We start from the raw sequence: 27,729 nt of genomic DNA on the forward strand, positions 1-27,729 counted from the left end.
CAAGCAGGTGATATTAGGTGGCATTTTCATCCTTGATTATGCTCTCTCTCTGTCTTTGGAGAAGAATGAGAATTGCTGATTCTGGTTTTGGGTGCAGTTTGTAGAATATTTCCTTGGTGTATAAAAATGCTAAGTTTATATTGGCATGCTGGCATTTATTGACCTTGGGAACATTACATAACTGTTTTAAGCTTCAGTTTCTCCATTTGAAAAATGGGGATAAAATGACTAATTTATAGGGTTTCAATGAGGACCAAAGAGACTCCATATGAGGAAATGCCTAGCACAGTACACAGCAAATAATAGAGGTACAATAAATTATTATTTAAAACAAAGCAGAACAACTGAAGCAGGACCAGTTCTACTTAAATAAAAGGAGCTGTTGGGAAACAGTGAGGGATAGGAAGAGAAATCACAGAATTCTATATAGAACCATGTCCTCAGTCTTGTGCACAGTATAAGATTTAGGGGCATGGAGGGAAATAAAAAGTAGGAGTTTGTTGTAGGTAAAAGGTGGTGAATTGTATGGAAACATGGAAAGTCATTTCAGAGAAGTCACTGCTATAGGATGCCACGAAAAATTTTTCAAAAGTGCCTCTAACATGCCCTGAGCCTGGTGCTTCGGTTGGTTGGAGTGTTGTCCCATACACCAAAAGTTGGGTGTTCAATTTCTGGTCAGGACACATACTTAGGTTATGGGTTCAACATGATGTGTATGGGAGGCAACTGATCATTATTTCTCTCTCTCTTTCTCCCTTCCCTTCCTCTCTCTCTAAAATATACCCCCCTCCCACATATCCTTGGGTAAAGAAAAAAATAGTGGCTCTAACACTATAGTAGTTATCAGTAGTATTTGTTGAAACCATCGTACTTTGATTCATGAACAAATCAAAATAAGATGACTCCTTGAGGTAATGAGTGACTTGAGAAGCAGTGTGATGTAATACAACGGAATACAAATTGGCCTAAAAGTTAAAAGATCTGGATTCATATTTGTTTCACAGAAGTGGTTCATGGTTTTGGATTTCTGAGCTTCTTTGAACCTTAGCTTTAGCATCTATAAAATGGGGGTAACAGCACCTTTCTTGTTTTCCTTCCACTGGTTTATTTTAAGGATCAACTGAGATTTTTTTTAAGTACTGCCTACATATTGGCTGTTTATTTTATTTTATTATTATTTAGTATTAAGAGCCAGATACTGAAAGGGCTGCTGAAGAATTTTCAGGCTCTTGTCCTCTTTGAGGTGAACATGAAGTAAAGGCAGCAAGAATATGGGGCTTATGTATCTGTAACTCTCTATATCTAGCTTATCCAGACCATGTTTTGCTGCTAGCCTCTGCTAAGCCCATTTTACTGCTCCCTTTGCTTGGCCTACACCATCCCCTCAGCCCAAGAGCAGTTCAAGGATGAATTGTGATAGGAGTGCCAAGGATCATGCAGCAACAGCAAGACCCCCCTCTTGGAGACTCCTGCGTTTGTGCACTTGGCATTACTGCCTGGACCACTTGCATCCTCGTTGCCTCATTTGTCTCTGTCTATTTGCTGCTAATGGCTCTAGCAATAGCATCTTTTATTTTCTTGCTCAAGGATGTCTGATGCTTCTGAAAGCTTTTTTCTCTCATGCTGCTGAGAAAACACAAGATTTTAAGAGACTAGGCTAAAAGACAGATGTAGGGTTTGATGACCAGCAAAGGCCCTCGACTTGCAGTATCCAGCCTCTTCAAAGATAGGTCCTGTAGTGTGGGTTGTGATTTAACCACTCTGTCTTTGCGTTTTCAGGGAGTCGACGAGTTGAAGATGAAGCCCAGAGCAGAGTGCTGTTCTCCCAAGTTCTGGTTGGTGTTGGCTGTCCTGGCTGTGTCAGGCAGCAGAGCTCGTTCTCAGAAGAGCGCCCCCAGCATTGGCATCGCTGTCATCCTCGTGGGCACTTCAGACGAGGTGGCCATCAAGGATGCCCACGAGAAAGATGACTTCCATCATCTCTCTGTGGTGCCCCGTGTGGAGCTAGTAGCCATGAATGAGACCGATCCAAAGAGCATCATCACCCGTATCTGTGACCTCATGTCGGACCGGAAGATCCAGGGGGTGGTGTTTGCTGACGACACTGACCAGGAAGCCATCGCCCAGATCCTTGACTTCATTTCAGCCCAGACTCTCACCCCCATCCTGGGCATCCACGGGGGATCCTCTATGATCATGGCAGACAAGGTAAAAGCAGGCTGCAGTGAGAAGAGTCTGGTTGGTTTGAATCAAGAACTAAATGATCCCTTTGTTTTGATGCAAAACTGAATTATGAAAGATGGAAGGTTGTTAACCAGAATGCACTGAGTGGATAGACCAGGGATTAGTCTAATCGCTTTGAGATGAAAGGGAGGGAAAGATGATGTCATCTAGTTATGCATAGAGTTTTGCACAGCTTTGTGTGTCCATTTCTTTGTAAATGGATTCCCTGAAATGACTAAGAGATAGAGAAGCTTGTAGCTCTGTAATCCGTTTTCTTCAAATACGCATATGAATAGCTCCTTCAAAATTTTGTTTTTTTAATTTATTTTTTTAAATCTTCACCTGAGGATGTTTTTTCCATTGATTTTTAGAAAGAGTGGAAGAGAGAGGGAAAGACAGAGGGAAATATCAATGTGAGAGAAATGCATCAATTGGTTGCCTCCTGCATGCGCCCTGACCAGGGCCTGGGCCGGGGAGGAGCCTGCAACTGAGGTACGTGCCCTTTACCGGAATTGAACCCAGGACCTTGGGTCTGCAGGCTGACACTATCTACTGAGCAAAACTGGCTAGGGTGCTCCTTCAAAATTTTAAAGTAGAGTGTGCTCCATTCTTCCTTCATAATACATATTGTTTACCCATATCAGTTTCAAGAATATGCAACAAAAACTCCTTTGAGGTGGGTAATAATATTTCTCCTTGAGGATACAAATACCACAGAGAAGTACTTCTTGCTAAGGTGTCCGTGCTCATCACACATCAGTCTATGTATTTGAGTGTATTTTAACCCATAGAACCAGTAGCAGCTTCCTCATGCTTACATTTGAAGGCAATGGTCTGTAACCTTGTTTGCACGTTGCAATCACCTAAACAGCCTTAAACACTACCAATGCCTGGTTCCACCCACAAAGATTCTGATTATTGGCCTAGGGTACTGCCTGAGGTTTAGAATTTTTAAAAGCTCCCCTGATGATTCTAGTGTGCAATTAAGGCTAAGGACCACTGCTTTTAGGCCTCAAATACATCCTAGTCACTCGTACATTAATATTGGATTGTCTTATGAATAGATGCTTATTCTCTAACCATAGAAAGTTGTGTTGTGGTTATGTTTTCACATTTTAAACTTATTCAGTTATTTTTTCCTTGCTTGATTGCTTAGGTACAGCACTTCTCAATACATATTGTCCTTCACAGTTATTTCTATCTCAGATGGATTCATTTCACAAGTACAATACTTTTTTTCTTTTCTTTTTTATCACTTTGGGTTTTTAAACATTTTAAAATTGTTTCTACCTTTTCGTTGTCATCTTATACTTCTTAAAAATCACTTTCAAAACTGCCATTAGTTTTTTACTTAAAAGACATGCTGTAGGGTTAATGATATTTGCAAATACCTCACAACCTAGCACAGACACCACACGCATGCTCCTTGGCCAGTTGAGACCCATTACAGTGCAGGGCTTACCAGAGTAAAGTAACCTTGCCTGATCACTATTGCCATCTGTTGGCAGCAGGCAGAGATAATGAAGTGGAGGAAGTTCGGTAGTATCTGAGAAAGATATTGAAAGGGAAAGATGTTAGAATCAAATGCTGGCAAGAGAAGCCCTTGCTAAGAGAATGGAGATAAACTTAATCAGAATGGAAAATATAGACCAACTATGGCAAAACCTACTGAGTGTTTTGTTAACATTTTCCTAAGCAAGTTATATTTTAGCAGCGGTATTTTGTCTTCTTTTTTTAAATTAAATCTTTATTCTGAAAGTATTACATATGTAATAAACTATTAGCAGTGGTATTTCGAGGGCACAATATGGCACTGAAAAATGCCAAGGTGGATGAGCCAAAATTTTGAAACAAATAAGTGCCCATTTATTTTGAGAGCAAGAAGGTAAAAATGATTTTTTTTTTTCTTATATGGGCTATTGTGCAACCTACGTTATTTTAGGTCCACTCCACCTCACCCCCAGCCCTAGTAAAAGTGGTTATTGGTTAAATCGATTGGTTGCTTCTCTGTTGTGTCTCTTACAAATGCTTAATAATAATATGATAATATGAACTAAGATGCAGATCATGTGGGCAGACTGGGCTCTTTTGTCCACTGATGTATCCTAGGTGCTTTAGAGTATCTACCATATGCTGGGCACATAGTGGTTTGCATGCATTGTTTTATTTAATATTAGAGGCGCGATGCATGGAGATTTGTGCAAGAATGTGCCTTCCTTCCCCTGGCTGCCGGCATCGCCTTTGCTCCGGCCCGGAGCCGCCTTTCCGCTTTCCCATGCTGCCCAGAGGCCCAGAGCAGCTGGGGTGGTGTGGAACACCTGCGTCCTGCCCTGCCCCTGGCCGCTTGGTGCCTGTGTATGCAAATTAACCTGCCATCTTTGTTGGGTTAATTTGCATACTCACTCCTGATTGGCTGGTGGGTGTCGTGAAAGTATGGTCAATTTGCATCTTACTCTTTTTATTAGTGTAGATTCTTATAACCCAGTGAGCTAAATGGTATTATTTATCTCCATTTGACATGTGGGGAAACTGAGGCTCAGAGAGGTTACTTAACATATCCAAAATGACTTAGCAAGTAACTGGCAGCCAGGACTAACATTGGTTGCTGGCTCCATGTGCAAGAAAATGGAGAGGCTGGTTAGTACCTCACGTAACTTCCTACTCTTTACTTTCTCCTCTGTGGTGGACGTTATCTACCTACATGCAATTCACCCCTTGATTCATAATGGCAATAGTGGAATCTGACTAGAGGAGAGAATGAGTGAGAATGTGACTAGCACTTAGGGGTAGCACACTTCCATCAAGGGCCCATTGGTTACCCCTTCTAGGGGAAAGGGAGATTGAGGCCAGTGAGGTGGATTTTTCTAGGTCACTGTAGTGAGATCCCCCTCTGATCTCTTTCCCCTGAGCCCTCCCACCATTGCTACCAACCCAAATACCCGCCTTATCTTTTTTCTCCATTATAAAAGGGAGATAGGCAATGATTTTTAGGCAGTTTCCTAAAAGAGCCTAAATAATGTCTGATTTTTGACCTAAAAAGAAGAGCTTCTGAAAAATAGGTAGGAAGAGGAAAAAGAAGAAGGGAGAAGGTCCTGATTGCATGGAAGCCAGAAAGCTGACGGCTCAGTCACAAGGGGTCAGATGCCTGATGGGTTAGCTGGTGGCTGCAGAGAAGGGCGCAGCAGGAACTCCCGCCCCGAGAAGGCAGTGGGGCCATGATTCCAGAGAGCTGGGCAGAGGAACATTCTCAGGCTTAAACAATTTGCATGAAGGTAATAAAAAGAATGTTCCAGATTTCAGAGAAATAAGGTTTTGGGTCAAGTTTCAAAAATGAAACACCTCAAATTCTAAGGTTAGTTTTTAAAAATAGAAGTTTATTTTTAAGTACCGTGACCACATTCCATAAACATAGAATGAGGACACATAGTTCCACGACTATGAATCAACTATGATGCAACAGGACAAAACATTTGAAAGTGGAACTGATGCAGAAATTCTGAGAAACACAATTCACTTTAAAGTATAGTTGCCATCCAAAAGATGAGAAATTAGCTTTCCATTTTGCTTCCCCATTCTAGAAGATAGGTAATTGCCACTCCATTTTTTTGTTGTTAATCCTTACCGGCAGATGTTTTTCCATTGCTTTGCAGAGAGAGTGGAAAAGAGGGAGGGGGAAAGAGACAGAAGAGAGAGAGAGAGAGAGAAACATCAGTGTGAGAGAGACATCAATTGGTTTCCTCAAACATGCACCCTGATAAGGCTGGGCTCTCACCTGCAACCAAGGTGTGTGCCTTTGAATGGCAGTCGAACCTGTGACCCTTCAGTGTGTGGGTCGGCACTAACTGCTGAGTCACACTGGCCAAGGCTTACCTCTCCATTTTAACTTAGCTTTTGTTTGTTTGTTTGTTTGTCTGAGGTAGAATGCACTTATTAAGTGTCCTTGTGGAAGATTGCATTACAGGGATGAAGTCCCTGATTCAAGGGATTGGTGATGGAAGAAAGACAGCATGATTATAAAGCTTTTTGACAAAAAGAGTGAGACATAGGTTCAGCATGTGGTCAAATGGCATGTGCTCACTTTTTTGTATATGTTGATGAATCAGTACAAACATTAATTAGTGTTCTGCTTTCCCAGTGAGGAAGTGCACCTTCTACCATGGCCAAAAGAAGCATGGGAACCAGAGAGTAGAGCTGTTCAAAGATCAGAATATGGAGTCAGTGGGTTTCAACCATCACTTCCTAGATGTAGGGATCTGGACTATTCACCTATCACTGTAAACTGTTTCCTTGCCTGTATAATGGAGATAATAGCATATTCATCATAGGGTTTGTGAAGATTAAATGAGATAATACATAGTAAATGCTTCACTAAGTATCCAGCATAACATTCAGCAGGCTAAGCTGAAGGTTCTATGGAACAGTTTGAAGAAAGGGAGGTTTCATGATACAGGAAAATAATGGGAATTGAACAGAATCACAGCCAACTGTAGAGACATTTCTGAACTGGAGACCAACTACCTTTCTCCTTCAATGGCTGTGAAGTATGGGTGGGAGCCGTGGCCTGCCCTGCCAGGGCAGCTGAGGCTCATCAGTGATACAGCCACACGGGCATGTTCAGTTAGAGACGAGCTCTAATAAAGAAAGAACTGCTGGCGCTTGTAACAGAAAGACTGCTTACAATAGTAACAGAGACGGTTTAAAAATGAATGAGGTGATTTTTGGCAGTTCCTCACCTGAATATAGGGAGTCTGTTTTATTTTTTCTTGTTATAATTGTTTTTATTCTCTTTGAGATTCTGGACTTAGGATGCCCATCTGAATCCAAATAACAAACTAAAGCTGGACATATTTCCATTTCTTTCCAGGAGGTTCCTTGCTGACTTGTTGAAGTTTTTCTTGGGTTTTCATATTTTAGCACAGAGAGGTTAAGTAACTAATCTGGGATATCACAGCTTATGAGCAATGGGACTGGGAATCGAATCCCAGAAGTACCCATTTTGAAGCCTGTGTTTTCTATGTATACTGCCTCAAAAACATTATAATAAGAATTATAAATTATAAGTTCTGAGTTTTAGATTCAAATTTCATGAGCTTTGGAAATTTAGGTAAACAAAGCACTTAAGCTACATGATACTCAGTTTACAGTTTATAAGATTTAAATTTTGTTTTCTGCTTTACCCACTTCACAACATTTTGAAGAGAAAATGAAATAAAATATGTGAAAAATTATGGAGAAACACTGTTTAAACATATACTTTCGATGAGAGAAATAAGGAATGGTGATGGAGAAAGGTCGGCTTATTGACCTTTCTTTGTTACTGGCATTAGGACCAATGAAAATTGCTTGGGCAAGAGGTGGGTAGGAAAACAGAAAGTGGAAGGTACAGTGGGATTGGACAACAGGATATAAGAACCATTCTTTAAAGAGGGCCTGGGGTGGGGCTGGGGTGGGAGAAGGCTGGAAAAGTTTAATGGAGGGGAAAAGGAGGACCTATGTAATACTTTCAACAATAAAGATTAAAAGAAAAATAACCTGCAAGAATGGGAGAGGAAAAGGTATGCTGAGTAAGAGTCAGGGCCTGGAAATAGATGGCTTGCTCAGAGTGCAGTACAGTAGCTAAAATATGCACCAGACTCCAAATCTTGTTTCTCATTGATGGACATGTTAAAATAACCTTACTCTGGAATCTATTGCTCTGTTTCTCACTTGCTTGCTTGAGACTTGCTGCTTTGAATAGCACTGTGCAGAGAGCCACATTTTGGAATCCAACTGACCCCATCTTTTCCTGATCTCCCCACATCTCTCTCCCCACCCTTCAACTCAACACACCAAGTGGCAAAGTATTTGGAGAGAGTAGATGAGCTAGCAGTAGTGTGTGACACTGTAAATAGTCTCTGGCCTTCCCATTGCTCATGTGGGTTTCCATGTCCAACACAATCTTGAAACCAAGAGACCTGTGCTACTCATACATTACTCTGTGCCTCTTGGACCATTTTGGTGTTTTTAGTTTTACCATGCTTTTAGTTGTTTGTCAGATGGTATTCTCTGGGACAGAGCACACTGTGGTGTTCGGGTATTTCTTGGATGAAGAGGATTAAGTCATAGAGGTGGGAAAGGCAATAGGCTAAAGAAGCTAATAAAGTATGCCAACTTGAAACACTTATTCTCAAATTGTGCCAGGCACGATGTTAATGACCATTTTAATACTTAGGCAATGCTGTGAGGTAAGTAGTATTATTCTTTGGTTGATGGGGAAACTAAATCAGAGAGTTTATGTACCTGGCCAAAGTCACATAGCTAGAGATAGAGTGGGACTAGGATCTGATTCCAGGGATGTTTGACCTTAAAAAACATTTTTGGTTGACTTTTCATGTCCCAGTCCACACCCTGAGGCAATCAGAAAAAGCTAGGATAGAATGGCCTGCCTGGAGGTCTGGTACTCCTCACCCATTGTCCCTACTTCCCTGAACTGTACTTTGGGGGAAGATGGGTGGGCAGTTCTCTCTAACAGGCTGTAGATATTGCAGTGATGCAGCCCTCAAGTCTGTCTGAATTTCAGCCTTTCCACCTGCTTCTGTGGAATGTGTTTTTCCTTGGCCAACATATCCTTTCTTTTAAAATTGCAGCCAGGGTTTGCTTTCAAGAGACTGGCTACTTGAAGTTCAGGTACAGTTTTAATGCTTAAAAAAACTAAGGCCCCAGAAATTGCTTTAGGCATTTGTAGAAATAAGGATGCTTGGTGCTAGAAAGTAACACATGAGCCGTCACTTCTCATGCATCCCCCAGGAAGGTGAAGAGGAAGGTTGTGGCACAGTGCGAAGAACAGGCAGCCCTTGAAGCCAATAGGCTTGAGCTACCTGCATTCCCAGCCATGTGACCTTAGTTGTGCTTTTAAACATTTAGCTCAAATTTTTCATTTGTAAAATGGGGACAAAATAACACCTGGTTTGTAGTGAACCTTATGAAACACTGTCTCCAGAGCTTGGTAAACAGTAGGCCCTCAGTACACACTATTTTATTTTTTCATATACCAGACCTTATGTAAATCACTGAGGAAAATGGGATCCTAATGTTTTCCTGTTGACTGAAAGAGAAGAGTTTGTGATGATAATACCCACATATTAGGCCTGATGCATGAATAGCGGCTCAGTGGGTTCTACCTGTGTAGTGATAAAATTACTGATGGTCACATGATTAGGTCTTATGGAGGTTCTTAAAGCAGAGACATACAGTGATTTCAATAAATGAAATCACTTAGTGGTCCACACATAGGATATAAGCAATGAAGATAAGTCAAGAGGATTAGCAAAGAAAGCATAGCAAAGTAAAATAGTGTCTGAATTCAGGGTCACTCAGAGATTTGGAAGTGCTGATATATAAGAAAAAGTGAACTATTAAATGAGAGAGATATGAAGGTATTAAGTAAGAAGTGGTATTATATTTTAGGCACAGGAAGGCAGTTAATTTGTTAAATGTCATCAGATGATTTTTAATTGATGACACTGATGTTGCTGAAAAACTCGTTGGATTATGATTTCTATACCACGAGTATATTTTTATTCCTCTTTATGAGACTTCTGTGATTCTTTTGCCTTATTTATAGATACTAGATCTATAATTTATTCAAAATTATATTTTGACTAGAGTCCCGGTGCACGAAATTTGTGCATGGTGGTGGGGGGTGTGGGTCCCTCAGCCCAGCCTGCACCCTCTCCAATTTGGGACCCCTTGAGGGATGTCCGACTGCCCATTTAGGCCTGATCCCAGTGGGCAGTCGGACATCCCTCTCACAATCCAGGACTGCTGGCTCCCAACCGCTCACCTGCCTGCCTGCCTGATTGCCCCTAACTGCTTCTGCCTGCCAGCCTGATAATCCCCTAACCACTCCCCTGCCAGCCTGATTGACGCCTAGCTGCTCCCCTGCCAGCCCAATTATCCCTAACTGCCCTCCCCTGCCAGCCTGGTCAACCCTAACCACCCTCCCCTGCTGGCCTGGTTGCCCCCAACTGCCCTCCCTGCAGGCCTGGTCACCACCAACTGCCCTCCCCTGCTGGCCCAGACACCCTAACTTCCTTCCCTTGCCAGCCTGGTCACCCCTAACTGCCCTCCCCTGCAGGCCTGGTTATCCCTAACTGCCCTCACCTGCTGGCCTGGTCTCCCCCAACTGCTCTCCCCTGCTGGCCTGGTCTCCCCCAACTGCTCTCCCCTGCTGGCTCGGTCACCTCCAACTGCCCTCCACTGCAGGCCTGGTCCCCCCCAACTGCCCTCCCCTGCCAGCCTGAACACCCCCAACTGCCCTCCCTTGCAGGCCTTGTCCCTCCCAACTGCCCTCCCCTGCAGGCCTTGTTCCTCCCAACTGCCCTCCCCTGCTGTCCATCTTGTGATGGCCATCTTGTGTCCACATGGGGGCAGCCATCTTTGACCACATGGGGCAGCCATCTTGTGTGTTGGAGTGATGGCCAATTTGCATATTACCCTTTTATTAGATAGGATTTTATGATTTAGAATAAAATATTAGATATTGTTATTTTATTCCAAATTATATTTTTATTTTGTGATAGACTTAAAAATATGGCATCACAATTATACTTGAACACAGTGGTGCATATATTTTTTTGAATTAGTGTTTTGGGTTTTTTGGATAAGTTCCCAGAAGTGGAATGAATTGCTGGGTCATAAGACAGTTCCATTTTTAATATTTTGAGGTAATTTCATACCTTTTTCCATAGTGGCTGCACCAATCTGCATTCCCTATGTTCATTGTAGCATTATTTACAATAGCCAAGATTTGGAAGCAGCCCAAATGTCCATCAGTAGATGAATGGATAAAAAAGCTGTGGTGCATTTGTAAAAAAGAAGTAAATCTTACTCTTTGTGACAGCATGGATGGACCTGGAGAACATTATGCTAAGTGAAATATGCAAGTCAGAGAAAGATAAGTGCCATATGATTTCACTCAGATGTGGAATCTAATGAACAAAATGAACTAACAAGCAAAATAGTGACAGACTCTTAGATAGAGTAGGCTGATAGCTGTTAGGGGGAGAGGAGCTAGGTGGGTAGGGTAGAGGGATTGAGCAAAGAAGAAAAAATAGAGAAAAAACTCATGGACACAGACAACATTTGATTGCCAGAGGCAGAGGGGGTGAAGGGAGGTGGAAGAGAGTATAGAGGGGATAAATGGTGATGGAAGGAAATGGGACTTGAAGTGGTGAACACACAATACAGTGCACAGATGATGTGTTATAAAATTGTGCACCTGAAACTTGTATCATTTTGTTAACCAGTGTCACCTCAATAAATTAGATTGAAAGGACACAAATAAAATCTCAAAAAATATATTTGATTCTAAGGATCTAGCAGGCATGAGAGTAATATTGAAGCCAATTTTTATTTCATTTTTTTGAGGACAAAAATAGTTTATTGATGTTGTTCTGTTTTACAGGGACAAAGAATACCCAAATTATCATGGGTCATTATACGGTTACAATGAGAAAGGGAACTAACATTGATTGATCATTTATTTTTGTCAAGCTCTGAACTAGTCATCTTACATGAGCTTACATATGTTGTTTCATTCAATTCTTTCACTGAATTTATGAGGCATGTATTTTGCCTCCATTTTGCAGGTGAGGAAATTGTAGATCAGAGAGGTTAACTGTTTTGCCCAAGACCTTTAGGTAGTGACTCACTCACAGTGGCTGGTGCTTATTGATATCTCAGAACAAGGTGCCTGGAGATGGAGACCCCTGGGGTGGTTCAGTGATGCAGTGATGTCAAGCCTGACCTCTGGGGTTCTCTTGGCATTTTTGTCATGGTTACAAGGTGTCTGCCCTAGCCCTAGGCATCCTGTCAAAAGTCAAAGAAGGACACACCTGGGGCTGGGTATTAGATCAGGAAAAGTCTTCCCCATATCTTTGATTGCATGAGCCCAGTATTAGGTGGCCAACCCTGAGGAGAGAGGGTGCGGGGCTTTCTGGTGAAGGCAGAAAGTGGGCAAGGGTTGGGAACGGGTTAGTCAGCAGTTTCTCTCAAAGGAAGTAAGTGGCAGCTTGGAAATTCAATCAATATTCGTGTGATTCTAAATCCCAAATATTTCTCATCTCTCATTAGCCCTGCTTCACACCAAACCCTGCTTTTGTGCCCTTGGTCCAGTCTCCCCATGGGTCCTCCAGAACGAGGACCTTGATTCATTTGTGTTTTTGCTTTTCCCCTTAATTATCAGTTTGTTCCTCCCTGCTGGCATCTTCTTTCTAGCTTAATGGTCCACAGGAGATGTTTGGAATGTATTGGGGAAGGTCGTTTTTTTTTTTTTTTTAATGTCATAATGACTGGTTTTGCATGTGTGTCTGTGTGTCTGTCTGTGTGCTACTGGCACTTGGAACCTGCAAACCAGGCATGTTAAGTGTCCTGCAGTATGTGTGATAGCACTTAACAGTCAAGAGTATTTTTACCCAAAATATCAATTTTGTCCTCATTGAACATGCTCAAATCTCTCTGAGTTAACAAACAAACAAACAAACAAACACGAAAGCTTTCCTTGATGTGGGCTTTCCCTCCTTTCTCTCCATTTCAAGGTTCAGCTCTTTAAAAGGTAGTCTGAAATTGCTGTTTTCACATCCTCATCTCTCACTTTCTACAAAATGCCAAATCCAATGGACTTTTTAAGTCTTTCTTGACCTCCTGTAGCATTGAACACTGTTGACCCTTTTAGTGCTATTCCAACAATTTTGATGACAAGAGTAATTATATTTGTCACAAGTTTGGTGACAGTGGGAATAGAAAAAGTAGAATTTAGAATATGGGTGGGTCATATAAGTGGAAATGTCTAAGTAAGCAGTTGGATTTGAGCCTGGAAGAAAGAGAGTGATTTGGGCTGGAAATAAAGATATGAGCCTCATTTAGCAAGGAGGGGTTAGTTGAAACAAGGAGGATGTGTGAGATGCTTTAGAACTGACATGTGGATTGAGGAGAAAAGTGTGTCAAGGACAAATCCTAATTTTTTATTCTAAACCATAAAATCAAACCCCATCAATTGAGGGATGACCAGAAAATAAAGGAGCTAAGATAGAATTATTAGAGAGGTAAGAAGAGAACCAGAAGAAACAGGAAAGAGGGGCATTATAGAAACCAAGAACCAGGAGAGAGGGCAGTATAGAAACCAAGAACCAGGAGAGAGGGCAGTATAGAAACCAAGAGCAGGAGAGAGGGCAGTATAGAAACCAAGAGCAGGAGAGAGGGCAGTATAGAAACCAAGAGCAGGAGAGAGGGCAGTATAGAAACCAAGAACCAGGAGAGAGGGCAGTATAGAAACCAAGAACCAGGAGAGAGGGCAGTATAGAAACCAAGAACCAGGAGAGAGGGCAGTATAGAAACCAAGAGCAGGAGAGAGGGCAGTATAGAAACCAAGAACCAGGAGAGAGGGCAATATAGAAACCAAGAACCAGGAGAGAGGGCAACATGGAAACCAAGAACCAGGAGAGAGGGCAGTATAGAAACCAAGAACCAGGAGAGAGGGCAGTATAGAAACCAAGAACCAGGAGAGAGGGCAGTATAGAAACCAAGAGCAGGAGAGAGGGCAGTATAGAAACCAAGAACCAGGAGAGAGGGCAGTATAGAAACCAAGAACCAGGAGAGAGGGCAACATGGAAACCAAGAACCAGAAGAGAGGGCAGTATAGAAACCAAGAACCAGGAGAGAGGGCAGTATAGAAACCAAGAGCAGGAGAGAGGGCAGTATAGAAACCAAGAACCAGGAGAGAGGGCAGTATAGAAACCAAGAACGGGGAGAGAGGGCAGTATAGAAACCAACAACCAGGAGAGAGGGCAGTATAGAAACCAAGAACCAGGAGAGAGGGCAGTATAGAAACCAAGAGCAGGAGAGAAGGCAGTATAGAAACCAAGAACCAGGAGAGAGGGCAGTATAGAAACCAAGAGCAGGAGAGAGGGCAGTATAGAAACCAAGAACCAGGAGAGAGGGCAGTATAGAAACCAAGAACCAGGAGAGAGGGCAGTATAGAAACCAAAATGGAGTTCTAGGAAGGGAGCAGTTAACCACTCTGGATCAACCCAGACCACTTCCTTCCCCTCACCAGGGTTCTCCAGTGAGGAAGCCTGGTTATCAAGTCCCCTCCCTGCCTTGCACTCCTGTGACCTCAGTGCTGCACTCCTTTTTTTCTGAACTGCCACATGCCACGTGGTAGCTCACCCGTGTGGTTCCTTAGACAATCAAATCTGATTGTTACACTTTCATTGAACACCCTACACTGGCTTCCCATGGTTTGGAATTTGACATCCTCTTTGATCTGGTCCCAGGCCACCTCTCCAGGATTTTCTCTTAACCTCCCCGCCCTTGAACAATAATATCAAGTCACACTAAATTATTTGCAGCTCCCTGAATGGGCCTGGCCATTTTACGTCTCTGTGATTTTGTGTGTGCTACTTCCTCTCCTTAGAATATCCTCTTCCATGTCCATCCAGAAACACCTACTCACTTTTAGAGAGAAGTCATGGCACTTCTATGAACCTTTTTCTGACTCTCATCTTCACAAGATTGACTGTTGTTGTTTTTTTTGCACATCACCTGTGCCCTTTTAATACTTTTACTGTAATTGTCTTATTTACCTATCTGTCTCACTTGGTATTCAACAGACTCATTGTGGGCCAGGGCTATGATTTACTGATTTTTGTATTCTCAGCATATGCCACAGTATCGGGAGCATAGTAGTAGCTAAGTTTTATTAAACAATTAATGATTATTAAACTGTGCTTTCTCTATAAACATTATAGTGGTTTGGAATAGTGCCCCTGCCTCCCCAAAAAGATATGTTTATGTGTCAACTCCTAGAACCCGTGGATGGGACTTTATTTGGAAAAAGGATCTTTGTAGATGGAATTAAATTAAGGATTTTAGGTTGAGGTCATCTTAGATTAGCCAGCTTGGCTGGGTGGGCCTTAAATCCAAATGTCCTTATAAAAGACAGAACAGGGGAAGACATAGACATAAAAGAAGTCCTTGCAGAGACAGCAGTGAGAGTTATTTAGCCACAAGCCAAGGAAGCCACCAGAAGCTAGAAGAATCAAAGAAAGATTCTCCCTTAGAGTCTTTGGAGGGAACAGGACCCCACCAACCTTGATTTCAGGCTTCTGGCCTCCAGACCTGTGAGAAAATAAACTTCTGTTGTCTTAAGCCACCAAATGTGTGGTAATTTGTTATGGCAGCCCTAGGAACGTAACATACACGTCAGAGTTAAGAGGAGAATCTCTGGGATCTCACTGCCTAAGTTGTTTTCGGGCTCCACCATTTACTGTGTGACCTTTGACAAATTACTTAACTTCTCTGATCCTTAGGCTCCTCATCTATAAAAAAGTAGACTCTATTTCTTAGGGTTACCAAGTAAAGTTATTAAAAGTGCTTAGAAAAGGCCTGGCAAATAGTAGGAACCAGTAAGTGTGCACCTGTGGGAGGTATTCAGTAAGTCTCAGTGGATAAATGAATGAATGAGGGGGGTGATGTAAACAGAAACACAGGCCATCAACAGGATGATCTAACGTTGGATGATCTAATGTCACCTGTTTCTGTGGTAATTGGGCCTGCTCTTGGGAGCTCTCTGCAAAGGTGGCAGGTGCTCTGAAATTCTGGTCCCTCCCAGGCCTGGGACATGCCAAAAGGTGAAGTGTTGATGTTCTGTTTAGCTGTTCTACCACTGAGGCCTTGGTGGAACTACCGTGTAGTGAAGTTTGTCTTTAGTGCTAGTTCTTCCCTTTCTGCACTTTTCTATCCTTGTTTTGTGTTTGCTTCTTTGTTTTTTGTGCGTACGCATGTATTTTCACATGTGGCTGTCAGCACCTTTATCCTTCCCAGTGCCCTGGATGGTGCCTCTCCCAGTCCTGAGGCTGCCCTCCCAATCCAGAGTCCTCATGCTGTCAGGGTTTTTTCTTCACTCTCAAATCCTGCTCATTTTCCTTCTATTCCCTTTCATTCTATACTTTTCAGAGTACTTGTCACCACTGAAATTAATCACAATAGGTTATTTACTAGCTGTCTGCCCCACTAGACTCCAAGTTTCATAGGGCAGGGACTATGTCTTTTTCATTTTTGTTCCCTTAGAATCCTAACATATAGCTTGGCACATAGTGAGCCCTTAATACATATTTATTAAATGTGTAAATGGATTAATTATTTCAGTGCAGCACATGTCAGTTGCAATGAAGAGAAAAGTACTTTAATCTCAAATAAAAATGGTTGGTAGGCGTTCTCTCTGGTTATAGGCAAATATATTCATTATCTCCCTCTAGTCTCCTGTCTCCATAACCATTTCCTTCTTCACACCTGCCTGATACCAGCAATCAGCAACACTCACATCTCAGGTCCACTTTCTAGCAGGCAGAAATGGCAAAAGAGCTATCTCAGATTAGGAGTGCAGTCTGAGGTAGCAGAAGAAATTTCTTTCATGCAAAGCACTCAGGCACCAGTGATAATCTTGACTTCATTAGCCCTCTTTCAAAGGAGGAAGCAGAAAGAAAGAAACTTTTTTTAAAGTTTCAAAAGACAAAGTATGCAATTTATCTAACATGCTAATTAGCAAGATATCACCAACTAATTTAATCAATGCAATTAAGTTTCCAAAGGTAGTAGCAAGAGATTTTGAAACTTCCTTTAGCCAACAACATTCTTGCTCATTTACGTATTCATTTATTCAAAAATATCTATTATGCATCTCCTGGGTGTCAGGAACTGCTTGAGGTCCTGGAGATGTAGTCAATATGAGAGGCATGTCTTCGTGGTGCCTTGACTGACAATAAAGGAACACATAAATTAAACAATATTATTTGAGGTGGTGGCAAATGCTTTAATAAAAAGAGCAGGAAGGCACTATCTTAGATAAGGCTGTCAGGGATGGTCTCAGAGGAGGAAGCACTTGCGATTTGTATGATGAGAAGGATCAAGACTTGTGAAGATCTGAGGAGCAGCAGCATTTTGTCAGAGAGAACAGCAATGCTAAGGCCTTGAAGTGGGGGCATGTATGTTGTTTTTGATGAGTAGCAGGAAGGTCAGTAGAGTTGGAGTGTGGCGGGCCATGTGGGCAATGACAGAAAGTAAGGTGGAAAGGTATTCTAGGGCCAGGTCAGGTGGAGCCTGTGAGTCTTGCAGAATTGGATGTTTTTAAATTTCACCCGAGAAGGTGTAAGTGATATAACTTGATTTAGCATCTTTTTAGATGGAAGTTGGTATAGTTGATGGAATATATACCATAACTCTTGGCTCCACCTTTTAGCAGCTGGGTAACCTCTTGCCATGTTGTGTGAATTGTGTGATCTGTTTTTTCCTCATTTATATGATGGGGTCAATACTCTTCAACCTTGAAGAACTATTCTGAGATAAAATGAAATAACCTTGTAGGGACTCATTACTCTTTCAGGCACATACCTGGTTTTGAATAAATGACTGCCATTATTATTTCTAGTAGTGTTTAAATACAAATTCCTCTTGAATCAGGCATCATTTCCTTTTGTATGTCTATGAACTATGCAGTTTTTTTTACTTCTTTGTTTTTACAAAATTTGTTCATAGATTTGCAAACAAATTAGCAAAACAATATAGGAAGGTAGAAGCAATGTGACTGACATTACTCTAACTAAATAGCTACCTATCCTTTTGGGATAGCATCTCATGGCCAATTCCCAGACTTATGTCTATGTAATTGCAGCCTGTTATAATTTCCCCTCTTTCCAAAAGGGGGTGATGGCATTGAGAAGACTGCACAGGGAATGGAGCAGCTGGGATAAGATTTTGGGGTGAGGGGCATGGGCATTGACAGTGGGAGATAGTGTAATGCTACCAGTGAGTGTAGCCTGCCTTGAACTGAAAATTCCTGGCATACCCCCAGGTCCTCATGGCCTGCCACCATGTGTCTTGGATGTATTCTGTTGCCTTGACTACATGAGGTCCAGAATTGTAGCGAGCAGCAGCCTTCAACTTTTCAGTATCACGTTGCTAGGACAACAGACTCCATGGGAAGCCAGGCTTCACTGTAGTTTCTGTATGCAGTTTCTGTCTGCTGTTGCCACCCACCCCTCTCTCCTACTCCTCCTGCCTATCCTTATTCCCACTGCCTTCCATCTGTATTCTTTTTTCTTTTGCCTCCATAGATCCACTTGAGCATAAAACTTTCAGCTCCTTCCAACTCCTTTGGCTTTCATTCTTTTACTATTCCAGTCTTCTCATTGCTTATATAAAAGCAAATACTGTAAATTCTCAAATAATGAAGCTGCATGACATAATAAATTGAAGGGATGATGGTAATGAAGGAGTTCAAAAACATCAAGAAAGGGTGAAAGGAGCTTGATATAATTTCTATAGTTGGGTTGTATGGCAGTGGTTCTTAAATTGAGTGGACCTTAGAATCAACAGAGAAGTTTAAAATTATTATTGTTATTATTGTTTTAAAAATATAGATCCTCTGGTCCCATTCTCAAGTATTCTGATTTTATAGGTTTTGAGTAAAGCCCCAGCAATTGCTGTTTTCACAAAGTTCTCCCAAGGGATTCTGAAGATCTATTTGTTGGGCTTTCTTTTTATGGTCCCCAATGCAGTTCATTCATGTGGCTGCTTAAGAATGATTAAGAGGGAGGAAAAGGAGTAGGAGAGAGATGAGGAGAGGCTAAAGGCAATGAGGAAGAGAGCAAAGGAAACCAGAAGTGAGGGGGCATTTTGACAATAACTAGAGGCAATAGAGTTGGGGGTGGGAACAGTCAACCACCAGATGTCAGGTTCAAGGACCATGTTGGCTCTGACTTGCAGTTGGAATGCAGGCTAAGAGTCTTGGCCTAGAATTGATTAGCATGCTCTTTTTGTTGTCTTTTGAATCTTGGGTTTCCAGGTTTCTGGGAGATCAGGGTGGGTTAAATCTTGAATTTTAGAATTAGTTAGGGCTATTCTGTTACCCCTTTAAAAAAAACAAGTGCCCTCTATGTGGTAGTTCTACACTTTATGTGGGATATTGCTTTACCTGCCCTTAGCCAATGTAACCCTCCAAGGAGCCCAGGATGTAGGCAGTAGGAATATTCTTTTATAGATGAGGAAGCTGAGGATTGGAAAGGAAAGTTACGGGCCCACATACTGGTAGTGGCAGTGTGGAAGTGGGAGCCCTTGTGTGACGACAGTAACACCCATGGACTTAAGCAGTATGCACTTTCTCTTAAACACTTTCATTTACATGGTCTTCTTGGGGCATCTCATTTAGCGTGGGAAGGAAATATCCCAACTGTCCAAAGAAGCTGAAGGCAACGAGGAAGAGAGCAAAAGAAACCAGAAGGGGCCAACTGGCCTTGAGTGAAGTGGATTCCTCCCTCTCCCAGTGGATCTTAAAGAGGACCGAAATATTCAGCACAAAATCACAGCTCTGAAGGAAAAAAGAGAGTGAGATGAGAGACAAGAAGTAAAAAGGGAAAGAGCATTTGAAGAGAAAAGGACATAGGGGTGTGAGCAAAACTGTGGGGCTGATTCCTAGTCTGGTGGGGTCTGGACTGAAGCTGCACAGAAGCTCCAATTCCTTCCCAAGGTCCAAGAGTGGACCTAACACCCTCCAGCCCCTCTACTTCCAGTATTGTCCCCACCCTGCTGGATGCCCTAAGTTTGATTCCTGGATTAGAGCAAACTCTTCAGTCACATTTCTGGGATTAGGGGGATATTTTTTCTTAGTTTATTGTGTATCAGAGAAAGTGAAATCAATTATACATCAATCTAAGATTCCATCTCAGTTGAGCAGTTGACAAAGAAGGAATAGTTTCTTGCCTCATGGTCCCGATGACTGTAGCCCTTAGAGCACACTGTCTCTTTTTACTTCTTGAAGAGTCTCAGAAAATCAGCTGTAACTGTCCTTAGCTTACCCACTTACCAGTTCCTAGAGGTAGTGCCCAAAGGCTGCTTCAACTGGCCCCCTCCTCAGCCTCTTCCTGCGCGTACTCCTCCTGTTGTTGGGCCTTCAGCACCTACTCTCCTTGTCAGTTTCCCCATTGACCAGATGACCAGAGGCCTGTTTATGTGCAAGCATGGTGTTCAGGTGTGTGAAGGTTTTCTGTGTCAAGGTAGAGGGACAGATTTAGATCGACTCAGACAATGAATGTGAGAGGCAAATTTATTTCCCATTGTGAGAGCCCTTTCCAAAGGAAGAGTGCCCCTCCGTTTCCTCCTCTCATGATTGGGACAGCACAGAGCGCACACGGCACACTCAGTACATATTTGTCGGTAATGATAGATCCTTTGAAATCAGATGGGAATATGCCATATGCTCTTGGAAAAGGGCCTACATTGCAAGGTGGGATGGATGAGTGAGATGTGTTTTTGCAAGTTCTTTTTATCTGTAACATCTGTGATCCTGTGAATAATTCCCTCCCCTTGGCTCCAGCTGGCTGCTTGCCTGGAATCTCTGCCAGATACCTCCTCTGCCCCAACCCTTCTGAATGGAGATCACAGAGGGTCTTCTACTCTGGATGGATAGCTCTGGAAGCCAAAGTTGATATTGAAAGCAGGAAAGAAGATCTGTATGCTGGGCTTGGAGCCAGGGATATGGGAATTTGGGTGGAAAGTGTGAATGCACAATTCTCAGAACTGGGTGGGAGAGGAGTAAGGAATGGCTCAGACCAACATCAGCTGAAGTTGTCCAAAGCAGCAAGAGCAACAGCTCCAGTTGTACTGAGGTAACCCCTGAAAGCTTTTCTCAGGCCAAATAGGGGCACAGGCTGAGCAACAGGACCCAGGACAGGGCTGCTCTGCAGGGTAGAGAATGAGGGCAGCAGCCTTTTCCCAGAGACAAGTAGCCCATTTGTATCAGAAGCTAAGAGAGAGAGAAATACTTGGCTGGGGAAGGCCTTGGTCTCTGATCGTTACTGCTTTCTCAGACTAAATTGGGGGCTACTTTTACCAGGGAAAGTAATGTGCCCTTCAGGGTTCTGTAATTTCTCCCATTTGTCCTTGTAGTTTCTGTGCCCAAGTAGAAGTCTCATTGGTCAATGAGAGGGACCTTACATAGAGTAGTGAAGGTATCATTCCTGTTCTTTTTGGGGACCAGTTCAGTGATTATTGTGAAAACTAGCCTCTTCTGCAGAGAGGGGGACTCAGACAGGGTTTAGCTCTCTACATGCTCTACTGGAAGGGCACTTCCTCTTCCTTCGGCATATTCCACTCTTGTGCTCCTTTTGATCCAGTTGAGGGGCTCCCAGTCATTACAGTAGAGGCCTCTGAGCTCCTAAGAATTGCAAATATCTGGAGCTGGTTTCCTGTTGCTGGGAGTTAGCATCAGGACTTGAATAGGATTCCCCCCGCCCCTGTGTTTCTGGGACTTCCAAGTAGCAACCATGGACACCTTTGCCATCCTGATGTCTATGATTAGTCCTGGGAAAAGTTATGCAATTGGAAAAGAATGTATTTTTAATTATTTAAAAAATTCCCTTTCCTTATGTTGCTGTCTTCTATTTGACAACTGCCTTTAGTCGTCCAGTGCTCTTTTTCTGCCTCTTGACTTTACCCACTGCATTACCCACTGATGGGGCTTCCCAAAGAAGCACTATGTGATTCAATCCTGGGTCTGTCCTCCCCTCCCCCCCCGCCCAGTATATGTCCTCCTTACATGTCCCTGTTTCATTTCAAACTGGGTGACAGTCTATAAAATTAAGTCCTGCAAGAATCTAAATAAGATAAGAATAACTGTTTAACCACTTCCTAGGGCATTTATATTTTAACTCAGAGGAAGAAATTTGTACTGGTGGAATTTTAGATACCACATTGGGCCATAAGGGAAATATATATTTAAAACAGAAGGTAGCTTCCTGATTCCCACAAATCATGCCATTCACAGGAGCCTCTATCAGTCCTAGCTTGAGGCCAGGGTCCACTGGAAGACCTTGCTGTAAACAGAAACACTGGAGGGCAGCCGCTTGAGAAGGATGTTGGTTATTTCTGGCCAAGCAAGAGACAGCACAGGACCTGCCCTGAACCTTGGAGAACATTACAGCTACTCAGGCAGAGGCCTTGTGGAGCTCCTTTTGGGAGTAGAAGAGAATCAAGTAGAAGTGGGAATTCCAGATTAATCAATGCTTTAATTTTCCATAATATGGAGAGGGCTCAAATCCTGCTTTCTGAACTAAGAACTCTTAGCTGCCTTTTACTGCCCACAGAGACTCAGCTCCTAACCTGTGTCTGGGTCCTTTGTTTCTCCCTCTCTTAGGTGCCCTGATTTCTCCTTCTCTCTGTCCTCCATTCCCTCCTGTCTCTATTCGCTGCTCCTACATCATCTCATTTCTGGTTCGTGATTCTCTGTCCTTCTTTCACCTTGTCCTCTCCCCTGTCTCCTGTGACCTACTCTTCCCTGTGACTTACACTTTAAGTGGTACACGCAGGCATCTTCATGCTTCATCCTGTCAGTTTTGAGGTCCCTCAATGGCCTACCTTTGGACCTGGCATAGTTAAAAGTTCCCAGGTGGTCTGCTCTTGACTTTTTGGGGCTATCAGACATTAGCTTTATAGTCTGTGGCATGTTGGTTCAGTTGGTTAGAACTGGCATTGAACGAGGCCAGTCAAGGATATATGTCCTAACTCTGTAGGACCCTGCTAGTTCTCTTCCATCTCATGGCAGAGATGACCTCCAGCCCTTGGTCATAGGGTGTGTGGCTAAGGAGCTGTGGCTGGAACAATGCTAGCTTATTGATAAGGGACATCAGTAATAACATTATACATATTTTTGTTAAAATTTTATTTTGAGATTATCTTAGATTCACATTTTATACTTTTAAAGGTTTAAAAAAGAGTTTGATCTAAATATTGCTGGCAGAATTCAGGCACAGACAGACCTGGACTTAGATTCTGGCTCTTTTGCCTATTAATTCTGTGGTCCTAGCCTGGTTAGTTAGCTTTTCTGTGCCTTTGTTTTCTTAACGTGAAGCAAGAATAACAACACAACACAGGTTTGGTTTCTTTCAGTCTCTCTTTGCCTGCACTCCTTTCTCTTTCTCTTCGGTTACTAGGTCTGTTCTGTTACACTGTTTTCTTGTTAATAGTCCTTTTATTTTTACCAGTGCCTCTAGAAATCCACCCTCCTTTCTGTCTTCTCTTTTTCTCTCCTCCCCCCCCATCCTCTCTTCCCCCTGTTTTGTGCTTCTCTAAACATTTTTGTAACTCTTAGCCTGTCACTCATTCTTAGTTTCTTGCTTTCTCTTTTATCAGCCTCTCATTGAATTTTTACTTCCTTTCCAAGGCACGTTTCCTGATCCATTTCCCCCTGTCACTCACTGTTCCTGAGCCCTTGGTGGCTTCCGGGAGAATGTGCAGCTCTTAATTATTTATAAGCGTGAGAGAATAATTACAGAAATGATTTAATTACTTTTTAAACATAGATCCTAACAACACTGGCTGGGCTAGATAATGGTGGAGTTGGAGCATATAAGCAGGAACATTTGATATGAGGTTGGATTGAGTGGGTTTGAGGTGGGGATGCAGCTATAAAGAGTCTACAGAAGATTTAATCTCATTTGTGAAAATGAAAAAAACACACACCCCACAACAGACAATTATATACAGCCATGATTATATAAAATGAGAGCTACAGGTCACCAATATCAGAATCAAGGAAGAGGGGTAGTGCTAATTAAAAAAAATATTTTGGATCACATAGGTAGTATTATGATGGAATACTGCTGCTTATTTTGTTGGTGGTGGTAGGAGAGACTTTATTCTTCTTTTGGCTACTCTATGGTATTGAATGGAAATAATCATTTAGTAGCAATTGGGGTCATGGTGAATAGCACCAAGGTTGAACTACAAAGTCAGGAAGCCTGGTGCTCATCCTTGCTTTATAACCAACAATACCTGTTTGACTAGTCTAGTCCCTTAATCTCTCTTAGTTTCACTTTATTCATCTGAAAAATGAAGGGATTGGGATTTATAACATGAAGAATACTTCACCGAAAGAGAAAATGGCAGATAAATCAGATGAGGAAGACCGAGATATGGGAGGCCATCATGGAAAGTTTGCAGCAATGAGCTTTTGTAGCCAATCCATTCTAGAATTTTCTCATATGATGTCTAAGCAAAGAAGGTATTCATTTAGGTGGGGTGAGCAATTGGATAGGAGGAAGCCAAAGAAAGGTACAGGAGTAGCATGAGTAGATTAAAAGTAAACAAAGCAAATGAGGAACAGTGGCACAGTGTGAAAATGTTCATCAATTTTGAGTTTTTAAGCTACATCCTTTCTGACAAATTTTGAGGTTTGGCACGCAGTGGGTTGCTAAGAGAATGTTGCAGCTCTTTACATGCAGTGAAGAAGGGATTGGGAATTCCTAAAAAGGAGCATCCTATTCTCATCCTCGCCCCGTCCTAGTCCTTACCTCTTCACAGAAGTCCGATGAATATGTTACCTTGTTATACCTGTCAAAGACCATTTGGCCTGGAAGGAGTCACAGAGATGAGTGTAATGCCCTTATTTCATGGTAGAGGACACCGAGGCCAAGAAAGATTAAGTGACTTGCCTGAAGCCACACCTCTGTTCTCTCCTGGAGTTGACCTAATTTTCCAGATTACCAGGTCAGTTTCTGGTAGGACTTTCACCTAACAAAATACCAATTCTGTCTAATAGTTCACAGTCCAACAGATAATATGATATAATGAATTGCTATTTCTCCCCTCTCTTGATTAGAGGTGAGTGACAGGAGCAAATTGAAATTAGGTTGGAGAGGGAGAGAATGCTTTTTTCAAAAACAAAAACAAAAACAAAAACCTGGTTCTCTTGTACCTACATTAAATGTGGTCTGAGATAATTGATTTAAAGTATATTAATAAATATATTAGATATGGATAAAATTAAATATCATTGGGTGAATTTTTGGACTGTATAAGATAGAAGACCTATATATTGGCGGTCGTATGAATTTATGATAATCACAGGCAGGCAGATGGAAAGCAGTTTTGGATAAAGTAAATTCTCTCTGGTTGAGACTCTTCAGTGACCAAAGAAAGCTTTAGAAACTGGTGTCTCCCACCTACCTACAGGCTACAGACAGGTCTTTCCTTTTCTCCAAAAATGGTGCCCGGAGATGACCCCTTTTACTTCTCATCTTGAAGCATTTCTCTAACTGAAATGCTGAGTTCAGAAGGACTCAGGTATGCATGGAAATTTGTTTGCAACTGGGGATTCATACTGGAAGAGCAGGAGACTTCCAAAAAGAACAGAGAAGGTACTCAGGAGAGAGATCAGAAAGAAACGCCACAGTATATGTGGTTGGAGATAAAAACTGTATATAACCAAACCTCAACTTCTATGATGTTTGGCAACTTTTAAAGTGCATTTATATACTCTGTCTTAATTCAATGCAATTGTGCAAGATGGGAAATAGAGCCTGAGATTGTCTCTTTGAAAAATGAAGATAATTGTAATTATCTTCCCCATTCTCCAGATAAGAAAACAAAGACTCTGAGAAGTTAAATGACATATAAAGACCGAGAAATTATGAGTGGCAGGTCTAAGGATAGAGTCTAGGTCTTCTGGCCCCTAATCTACAAGAGAGGACCAGGTAAAGCACCCTGAAGAGGGGTTAGTGGCAATGAGCAATCTATGGTGTCAGGTCAGGTCAGGGAAGTCAAACAGACTGCAGAGGGTTTGGCCACGGAAATTCTTTGTAGACATTGGCTGATGACACTTAAGTTGACCGAAGAGCTCCCATGGGACTGGAGATAAAGAAGTTACTTATAGGGAAGGAAAAGGGGCTGTGGTTGTATTAAGTCTATATGCTGAAGAACATAGGATGGGAAATTCATAGGTTAAGACCCATATAGAGGAATTTTTAAATAAGGACATGAGAATTAAAGCTCAGCATTAGTGAGCAAAAGGCAACACTGTTCAAGTAAAAGATGGTAAGCCCAACTCTACAACCTCTTACCTTATCTGCCCCCTCCTGGGGAGAAAAAGAGCCACTATTAAAGTTTCTTACCAGGGTACACATAAACCAGAGTATGTTGGGACATTTTCCCTTCATTAACACTTCATTAAGCTTTGTCAGATACAAGCCTCCTAGCCAGATCCTGGCAAGGGACTCTCACCGAGGTGATAATGAGGAGAAAATGTACTCAGTTCTGGCCTACTCCAGAGTTGTTGAATGTAGACTAAAATATATTTGATAACATTGGCTGTAAAATGGATATTAAACATCATTTTACACTGAGCAGTGTAAACAGAATACATAGGCACAAACAGAAAGAGATATGTATGTCAGTATATCATGACACATCTCAGAGAGATTTGCTGCAAATGAATGATAAAAATCTGAGTTGTGTTGGATTTCGCAAATTATAGGATCTCCATATATTTGCAGCTTGTACCTATTATCTTTAAAAAATGCCTCTTTCAAAAACAGACATAATAATCTGTGTGACTCTCTCTCGGGATATTGGTGCTTCTGGACCTAATCAATGTCTTCTGGCTATTTATTATTTATTAAGTACAACATGTTCTTAGAATTAAATAGTGCTCACTTTCTAGTAGCTTTCTAGTGTTCCTAAAAGTCCTGTTGCACTGATTTAATGTATTATGAAAGCCTGACAGTGCAGACAATTTAAGAGGAAAAAACACACACGTATATTTAATCTTTACTTTGAAGAAACATTTGATTTGGTGAGCTATAAAAAATTGGAAAAATGTAAAAACTGGATAAAATGTGAATGGCCTTTGGAAATATCTGATGTGGACCCAGTTAGCTGGATAATTACACTCAGAGTAATCAGTAAACTGGTGTGTGTGTGTGTGTGTGTGTGTGTGTGTGTGTGTGTGTGTGTGTGTGTGTGCTGGGTAATGTAATACGGTGTTTTCAAGGTGTTTTTACTTGGCCCAGTGTAGATACTATGTAGTTTAAAAAAAAAAAAAAGCGGTGTGTGACTGAAAATAATATTTCCTATAAAAGGAAAAATGTCACCAATCAGAAGAGGTGTTGGAAAAGGAAAATTAACATTTATGGAACACTTGGTATGTGTAAGAACTTTATATGTATTATCTTATTGTAATTCTCTTATTTTTGTTGGTAAAAACACATCACTTCCCCAGGACTCACTTTTACCCTATTTCCATAGTGCACTGTAGAAGAAGCTAGCTTACTTTTAAGGTCCACTTTCACAAAAAAATGTTAACCTTTTGATAATTTTATCGAATTATCTAATGTTTAGCTTCTTGGAAAGTGGTCTAGGATTAATTTATTCATTCAATAAATATAATTGAGCATCCACTATGTGTCAGACCTCATACAAATCACCGAAAGTACAGTAGTTAAGTTGAAGGAATATATGGACATTGGTAGGATTTTAATCAATAGTAACACACAGGATGTTTCACCAAAGGATAAAATGGCACAAAAATTAGGTGAGGAAGACTGACTTTGAGAGACTAAACCGAGAGGCTAGCATGAAAAGTGTGCAACAGCAAGCTACAAAAACCAGGGGCAGTAAGGGCTAGATCACTTTAAAGGC

At 41.8% G+C, this 27,729-nt stretch overlaps 1 protein-coding gene across 1 annotated transcript in view; it reads left to right on the forward strand.

Annotated features, from left to right (window-relative positions):
- The first annotated feature begins 1,797 nt into the window (after positions 1-1,797).
- The window catches only part of LOC129149822 (glutamate receptor ionotropic, NMDA 2B-like), a 121,144-nt gene continuing 95,212 nt past the window's right edge, over positions 1,798-27,729 (forward strand). Inside the window, exon 1 of the mRNA XM_054719258.1 lies at positions 1,798-2,208. Within this exon, the coding sequence (XP_054575233.1) occupies positions 1,798-2,208 (411 nt within the window). The remainder of the gene's footprint in view (positions 2,209-27,729) is intronic.

This window comes from Eptesicus fuscus, chromosome 7 (genome assembly GCF_027574615.1).
Source record: "Eptesicus fuscus isolate TK198812 chromosome 7, DD_ASM_mEF_20220401, whole genome shotgun sequence".
Classification (NCBI taxonomy): Eukaryota; Metazoa; Chordata; class Mammalia; order Chiroptera; family Vespertilionidae; genus Eptesicus; species Eptesicus fuscus.